The sequence below is a fragment of the Coffea arabica genome, chromosome 8c (assembly GCF_036785885.1).
Source record: "Coffea arabica cultivar ET-39 chromosome 8c, Coffea Arabica ET-39 HiFi, whole genome shotgun sequence".
Classification (NCBI taxonomy): Eukaryota; Viridiplantae; Streptophyta; class Magnoliopsida; order Gentianales; family Rubiaceae; genus Coffea; species Coffea arabica.
In genome coordinates, this window is record NC_092325.1 from 7123834 (window position 1) to 7132558 (window position 8725).

Here is an 8725-nt window from a genome sequence, read left to right on the forward strand (position 1 = left end):
GGGAAATTTTCAGCTTAACTGAAGAGGATTTTAATCAGGTATGGATCATATAAAAGTCGAAAATGAATCAAGATTGCAGGCAGTTCTTTCTTCTTCATTTGAAATATTAGAATTGATGTCATATACTTGATAGGTTTTGCAAACTGCCAAAGAAGTTAAAAATTAGATCCATGGTATTGCTACAACAATTTATCCTTGTCTGTGGGATCTGCATGGTAGGGCGGAAGGTATTGCCTTGCAGATCACCACATTAACAATGTGCATGCATTCTTTTCCTGAACTCTTCACCTTGGCTTCACCTTCATACTTTTTCATAATTTTATTATGTTTCTTTTTTCTCCATCCTGCCTTCAGTGGGGGAAACGACTACATGCTTGGGAGACTTACAGCTTCTGATTTTCTCTTATTGGCCGTGCATAGGCATCTTTGTCGTGTTCAATTGACACTATCTCCCTTGAAAACTGTCAAGCATGTGGCTGTTTCTCTTTTGCTATTGTATGCATGATCTCGGAATCCCCTGGTGATCTTCTAATTTCAATACATATACGATTGTGGGCGTCAAGGTTGTGAATTAAGGGTACTGCATCCAATTTCTGTTCCTCTCAAGACTATAAACAGCTCTAGTTCTAAGGAAAAGCAAATAACCCGAAGCAACACCAAACATAGAAATAAAGCTCCACCAGGCAAAAGTCTCACTGTAACATTGCCTACCGATGCATACCGCTGATCCATCCATTAAAACCAGCAAATTTGAGCTCCTTATGTTTCTTTGGTATAGCAAGGCAGCAAGAAGACCATAAAGAAGTGATCCCAGAGGGATATTGGTTATAAGAATGTTATGATTGACTCCAGTACTGACAGGTCCAAACAATTCTGCTGTCATTGAAACTGCTGCTGTAACAATAAAACCAGAACTTAATCCAATGAAGGCTGTGGCAGTTCTCAGTGCTGCCTGGCTGCCTGATGAAACAAGCAAAAGAAATGCAATTGGTGTTGGAACCAGTCCTAGCACAAGCCATCCAGTTCTTGGGTAATACATGTTGCTGCATTAGTAAAAAAGAAGACATCATGTGATTGCTACTATAAAGTAAAAATGCATTTTCTGTCAGGCAGCAGAAAAAGGTGCTGCTGCTTGTGCAGGAATTTCACCTCCTATTGGTTAGCTGTTCGGCAACTCTTAACATTCCTTTTTAGTTTCTTTGTCCCCAATATCATGAAAAACCAAAATCAATTATAGAAAAAACTTACTCTCCCAGCAAGTCTGGAATGGCAGAAAGCAGACGTCCAAAGAATGAGCAAGCAGAGTACAGATATACAAATGAACTTATCCCTGAGCCATATCCAAGTGATTGTGCAATTTGGCCAAGATTGTTACCATAAACAATTCCTATTGTTCCACCACAGAAGTATGCCAAGTAGTATAACCAAAAGTCCAATCGATGGATGAGCAACCTTACTGAGTGCTCTTCTCCTAGCACTGACAAACGGTCTTTGAAGAACTTTTGATCACAGCAGGATCTATTCTCTTCTGGATCATACGCATTTCCACTGCTGCGTATCAAGGGACTGCTTGAGGCCTCAATTTCCACAAGTTTTTGTCTAATATCAAGATCTCCTAAGTCAACTGAATTGAAACTTGTGCCCTGTAATTCGATGCTTGAATTCTCTGTTCTTTGAGCCCATTCCTGAGTGCAGAAAATTCTGGTGGTAATTAGTAGCAGGATTAGGAATAATATTGCACCAAGCGTGGAAGCACTACTGGTTACTGATTCTATCTCAAGGACTAGAAGATATACACCGGTACAAGCTGCTAGGATAACTAGATGGAGAAAAACACTGGACTCGCGATGAATAGCATCACCAGAAAGGGCTTGAGGAGGGGGTTGCTGAAGGACCAAAGCAAGGATGCCTATTGAGGCAATAAGTGGCATGATAGCATTAAGGAGGAGATATAATGTGCTATCAGTGGAGTTGATGGCATTGACAATGAGCTTATATAAAGCTGCAGTTACACCATTAAAACTGATGCTGAGGGACAATGCCAGTGGCCTGTTTGCAGGAAAGTTGTTTATGCACAAGACATAACAGACTGTGTTGAACCAGGAGATGCTACAACCCGCAAGCAAACTCAAGAGAATTACCTGAACGGTATCAGATTGTAGCAACTTTTAGCGTGCTCAATATTGCAATGGATTAAGTAATCTGAGGGGAAAAGAGTAAGCATGATGCACAAAGTTTTAAGGGCACCTGAAAGAGTTAAAATAAAGCCGCAACAAACAGCAACAAACAATATTTCATGGACATGTTTGTTATCACCTATATGATACATGGCCACATTCTGATCTAAAATATATAATTTTGGGTTTAAGGATGCTGCATTGTCATCGTGATGGCTATCTTTTGGAATGATGATGTTCAATATGACACTGATGATGACATATTTGATTGACCCCTAATAACTAACAAGTTAATTATCAACATCTTTGTAGTTTCAGTAAATATTAGCAGCACACAGGAGTCAATCACAGGACCTGCTGGTAACTCCCAGATTACGGAACCAGTCGGATTGCCCTAAGAAGAGGGGCATGGATTAGGGCAATCCGACTGGTTCCGTAATCTGGGAGTTACCAGCAGGTCCTGTGATTGACTCCTGTGTGCTGCTTAGCTGTGTATCCTTGAGGCAAGACTCTACACAGCCTTAGGGGATTAATCTGGGCGAAAGACTGGGATACCCCTAAGTGAAAAAAGAGCAAATATTAATCTATCTGCGCTCGCTCTCCACCCCCTTCAACCCCCCAAAAACTAATCCCTGATAAGCTTAAAAGGTGTGCTGGAACAACAAAAATATTAGCTTCTGTCTAGTGCAAAATGCATTTTCAGGATTTATCAATTCAATAAAAATCCATAAATTACAAAATGCCACTACATTTTTGCTGCTTGATGGACAACTGTTATATCCTGATATGAGACTTAAGTATCTTTGAACATATAAATTGGATGATCTAGCACTAAATGAACTCAAAAAGAAAGTGTAGGAGAGAAAAATTCCAATGTCTTCTTCAATCTATTGTTTTCAATCCAAGTCCAGCTGCTGCTTGATAAGAAGTGCTTATTATACCAATATCAGTTTTTGGAAAAATCATGTAGTCCTTGTAAAGTTTGCTTCAAATTGAAAAAAAAAAAAATGAAAATTCAGCTTCCTATTTACGTGCTGTCATGCTGCAATTATTCTATACCAACTGCCTAGCTTAACTTAATGGGCACTTTCCAAGATTGTTTTATACAAGAATTCCTTGTTTGGATTGTCATTTTTTCTCAAAAAATTCTTACTTTTCGTGAACTTATTTTTCAATCACCTTTTTATCTTATATACGTCAAATCGAGTATCTACATTTTTTTAATAAAAATTTTAGAAAATAACAATCTAAATGAGTATTTAGTTGGTGGTTGACTGGGTTTGACTTCTCTAAAATGTGATATCTAATATTTTTCCACAGGCTTTCGTGAGGGAGTCTGCATCAAAGGTCAGAGTGTTAGATCAACTGCCATTTTTTTGTCCTCTTGATAACAAAAATATATCAATTTGTTATTATTCACATAAAGTGCCCTTAAGGACAACTGCTTGTAATATAATATGGTAAAGAGATTGAAAAGTGTGAATTGCGTTTTCAAGAAAATTTTTTTACTATGACAATTTTTCATAATGTGATTTATGTGAAATAAAAATGTGACTTTGAAAAATATTAAAAATAAATAATACCCGAGTAATGTTTATTCAAATAGAGTATAATGAAGGGTATATAACATAATAATAAAAAAAAATGTACGATTATGATGCAAAAAGATGTTTAAGAAAGATTCCTTTTTTTTTTTTTTATCAAAATAATGCCAAAATTATGTTTATCCAAAGGGAGTTATCAGTCATACTTAGTAGAGGGTATATAACTCTCTAGTGTTTTGGCACACAAAAAAATAAAAATCAGTTACTTTTTATCTGTAAAAAAAATTCAACATTCCTACATAAAAATGCAGGCAAATTTTGGGTATGGCAAGGCATAAAAGGTGAAGTCAAGTGCATTAGGAGATATAAAGTTTAAAATTCTTATGTAAAAGTATACTAAAAAATGAGTGGAGATAATACTTGAATTATGAGGTGGACTCACATTTTTCAGTGTGACTATCCTATGCCTATATGATGAAGAATACAAAAAGCCAACTACCTAACAAAATAAATGGCAATGGATTCATGCATTAGAATATTGGTACTGATGGTTATGTTATACCTATCACCTGCCTCAAGCAACAACTTTTTTTTTTCTTTTTCTTCTCTATGTTGGTTATGGTAGTTGAAACAAGTTAGTGGAGTTGGCTATGTACAATCCCAACAAATTAGGAACTCACATCAATGAAATGACAATAACAAACTCTGTCCAACCTTAACTTTTAAGCTACATAAAAAGTGAGAGGAATATCTTTTTTTTTTCTTTTTTTGTTTGATTGGAAATGTTGTGCAAAATCAAATCTTTGATTGATCCAAGTAGTATATGAGTAGAAAGAAGAAGAAAAACTAGTAAGAAGTGATGAAATCTGCCAATTTTAAGCATTCAAGAAGAGATGAATTTCTAAAAGAGGTTAAGAAATTAAGGGAAAAGGAAACTCACTAGGGAATAAGGCAAGGAGATGTGTCCTTGAATGACAAGCCATTGGAGGCCAAAACCAAGAAATCCCATGAAAGCTGCAAGAAAGATGACAACCCATAATGGCAAATACTTGAGACAAACTCCAGAACACCATCCAAAGGCTTTGCCCATGTCTGATGCCATGGACAGATTGTTCAACTGAACCTGTGAAATGCCTAGAACAGATTTTAAATCTGAAGAGTAGGACGAAAAGTCCAAATTTGTTCCTGTAAATGCCTGTATCCACACACTTGCTGCCAAAATCATCCATTTTCTTGATTGTCCTACCATTTCTTGAGTGGCTAGAATGAGAAGGCAATCATATGTAAGAAGGGATTCTTCTACGACTCAATCTCGAAGCAATGGCATGAGGGAAGGTAGGTTATATGTTAATGTTCAGGAGGATGAGTTTTATGCTTTATAGGCAGCCTCTATCGCATGATGACTATTGAGTAGGCAAGCTAATTAATGGAGGTTCTTTTGGAGGCTTAGTTGTATTGGGTGGAAACTTGGGTAGATACTCGAGAGAATTGACAGAACATTTGCAAAAGTTGCTATTGATGGTCCATCATCATACAACGCCTTATGCAAGGATTTCCACAGAATATACATCTTCATGCGTGTATATACCCTAAGGCCTTCAAGAAAAGTTTTTTTTTTTTTTTTAATCTTTTCATGAAAAGCCTTTGACTTGGAGGATTTTTTCAATGCAAATGATGATGATGGTGAAATCCCTTTATTGTTATAGAGGTCAAAATTTTGAAAATTCTACCGTTCCTTTTGAATACCATACCTATAATTGTAATTCAATAAGTTTTTATCACATCGTTTAATAATTAAAACTCCTAAATAATTTGAGGATTGATAATTTTTTTACATATCCAACAGTTAATTTATACTTGCTAGTATATGATATTCAAAAGGTACCATAGAGTTTTCAAATTAGGGGATGGTATTGGCACTACATGTTTGTTAATTGCATCCGATTCATTTTTTCTCTTGCCATTTGCTCAAAGACAAAGCTCTAGCTTTCGTTCTAATTCCAACATGGAAAAACATGGTATGATTATCAATGCAACAAAAAACAGCTAATTCAAACGGAGCTGTATCTTGTCTTTTCTCATTGTCTTTATGTGATATTTATTCCATAGAATATAATTGCTAGATCACCACCCATTTTTCTTTGTTAGAAAGGAAAAGTCTCTGCATAATATCAGCTAAATCAATTAACATGTTAGAAAATGACAATTATCTAATGAGTTACTTTGGGGCTTCATAATTTATTGACATTAAATGACAATAATCTAATGAGATTTGCAAGGAAAAACTATAAATGCAACATTTTTGTCAGCGTAAATGCAATCGGCGGCAGGCAATTGCACAAAATGAAAATGTAACGGCACCAAAAAAAAGGCAAACAAAATAAAAATCCAACACTTGTAAAAAAAAAAAGCAAAGGAAACTTGGCTAGTCAGAGATCATGACATATGTTGTGAAATTAGCTTCCCCCAGTCCGATATGAAGCCACAGTTTTGCGGTCAACATAAATTAACTCAGTTAACGAACACGGGCTATTTCTTCATAAAAGGTAATATATTCAAATCTCGTTACAGATATGAGAATTGTATTACTCGGAAATTTGAGAGAACCTTGTATGTTACTAGAGACATGCTCTGACACATGATGGTGATCAAAGTTGAATCCGCTCAAACTTTTTTGTACAAAAAAAAAGAGTAAATCTTTTATGTATTGACAATACATATAATAGCAGGTCTAGATACATGTTATATATACAAACTCTAATGTTGAAATTCAAATTCTATGACATATATTCAGATCCGTCAGTATATATATATATATGTATACACTGACAATATAGCAAAAATTAATTTAAAAGATAAACAAAACATAAAAAAAAACACTTTCGCCAGATGGAGATTGTAACGTGTAGTTGTAAAATTAGCTTCCTTTAGTCCTATAGGAAGTAAATTTGTTCTGCATTAGCAACAGTACATTCCATTCCACTCAGCTGGGTTCTCTGGATTGACCAAAGGGAGTAGTTGACCAGATTTATTACATAGGGTCGAAAGCAAGGGTGAGACTGCTCCGTTTGGTAAGTGAGTTTTTTAAATGCTTATTTAAAATTTTATTATAATTTATTGTAAAAGTTATAAATTTTTTTTAAAGTATGTAAATTTTGAAATATTTTAAAGTGTATAGTTTAAAAATTTTAAGAAATTTTGTGAGGTTGCTATAGTTAAAGTTGTTAAAAAATTTGTAACAGATAAACTTAGGAAAAAACTTATTTGCCAAACAAGGGCATAGTAAGATGAAATAAGGATTAAAAGTGTAAAGGTTTTAAATGTGTAGTATTTAATAGCTTTGATATAATGGAATTTCTACAAGATCTAAGTTTTGGTTCTAGAATTAAAAAAAAAGTTTGAAAAATATTAAATCCCTCCGTCCCGAAAAATTTGACGCTTTTCAAAACTCCAACTCTTTTTTTTTTTTTTTTGGGCACAGTGATTTAATTCCCCATGGATAAGGATAAGCTTTTGTTTCAGATTTACCCTTTATTTCAACAATACTAATGCAGTAGTGGTAACTACTGGAACCCACATGAATATGCCAGCAAACAGCAGTTCACATCCTCCAGTGAGAGTGAGAAATACCGGCAAAGCTAGGCCACATGTTAACTTGTTAACTTTATTTTTATTTTATTTTTTAAGTAGAAACCCCCGAATTTGAGAAGTTTCACTTACATTCGTTCTCTTTCGTATTACTCAACATATCCCTTCCCCGACTTGTCAATCTTTTCACTCTCCATTTGCATTTATCAAATTCAAATTGCTTTAGTTGGACCATTCATTATTTCCTCAAGTAGGGGTAAACTGCAAACTTGCCAAATGGGGAAGGAAATGTAACAAATATTTTGGAATGGATCATAAAGAAAAGCACGACATTATTAATGAGATAGAGGGAACAGTTAAAAAAACATAGCTAAAGGGAAAAAAAGCACTCTTTCCAAGAGAGAGAAAGCTCATACAAAGAGGAGTGCACCTTCATAATCGTTTTTATCAAACCTATGATTGTACTGTACACAAATTTTCTAACGTGAATCAAACTAAGTGTCTGTTTGATAACATAAAAAAGTGCTGAAACTGAATTCATTCAGGCATTCAGATGTTGTGGGTGTTTGATAAATAAAAATTCATCTGCTGAACTTATTAAGTGGTACTGAATTTGTATGTATTTTTTTCAGCACAAGAATCGTAGCTGAATGCTTAATTTGATAAGAATCAAAAGATTTACTTCAACTACTTTATCTTATCTACCAAATATATCCCTGTTTGTTAATTACATTCAAAATCCTTATCTAATTAAACAACCTAATATTTCCTATTTAAAATCCTTATCTAATTAAACAAAACAACCTGATATTCTCTATTCAAAATTTTTTTTTAACAATAGTATTTTTTTGTAATAATTTTCATCCACAAACATTTATATTTTGATATATATATTTTTTTGTGCAGATAAATATTATTTATGTGATGCAACTTATCCACACACACGTGGCTTTATGACACCATATCGAAATATTAGATATTGGTTGTCTGATTTTCGAAATGCTTCTCGTCCAAGATCAAAAGAATAACGCTTTAACCAAGCACATGCAAGATTGAGAAATGTAATTGAACATGCTTTTGGAGTATTAAAAACTCGTTTTCCTATTTTCAAAACGATGAAACCATACCCTTTTCCCACACAAAGAAATATTGTCATTGTATGCATTGCTCTTCACAATCATTGTCATTTTCATACCTAACAATTTTAAATTAATTAAATCATAGGTTCTATTTCCTTTTTGGATTAAAAGATAGAAGGGCAAAATTGTATAATTTAGCTTCTTAGGCATTAAGTTATGAATATTTATCAAACAGTATAAATAGATTCAACATTAAGATTCAGACATTCATATATCTCTTTTCAGTGCTTAAAATTCAGCAAATTAATTATTTCAGTATTCAGAATTCAGAGTTCAG

The 8725-nt window shown here is 34.1% G+C and overlaps 1 protein-coding gene across 1 annotated transcript; it reads right to left on the reverse strand.

Moving 5' to 3' along the window:
• Positions 1 to 63: 63 nt before the first annotated feature.
• Positions 64 to 5272, reverse strand: LOC113706560 (protein NUCLEAR FUSION DEFECTIVE 4-like). Its single transcript, XM_027228487.2, has 3 exons — positions 4662 to 5272; positions 1249 to 2141; positions 64 to 1043 (listed from the first exon to the last, which is right to left on the reverse strand). Exons 1-3 carry the CDS (start codon positions 4968 to 4970, stop codon positions 572 to 574), a joined length of 1674 nt encoding a protein of 557 aa, XP_027084288.1. The 5' UTR covers positions 4971 to 5272; the 3' UTR covers positions 64 to 571.
• Between the last annotated feature and the right edge of the window lie 3453 nt (positions 5273 to 8725).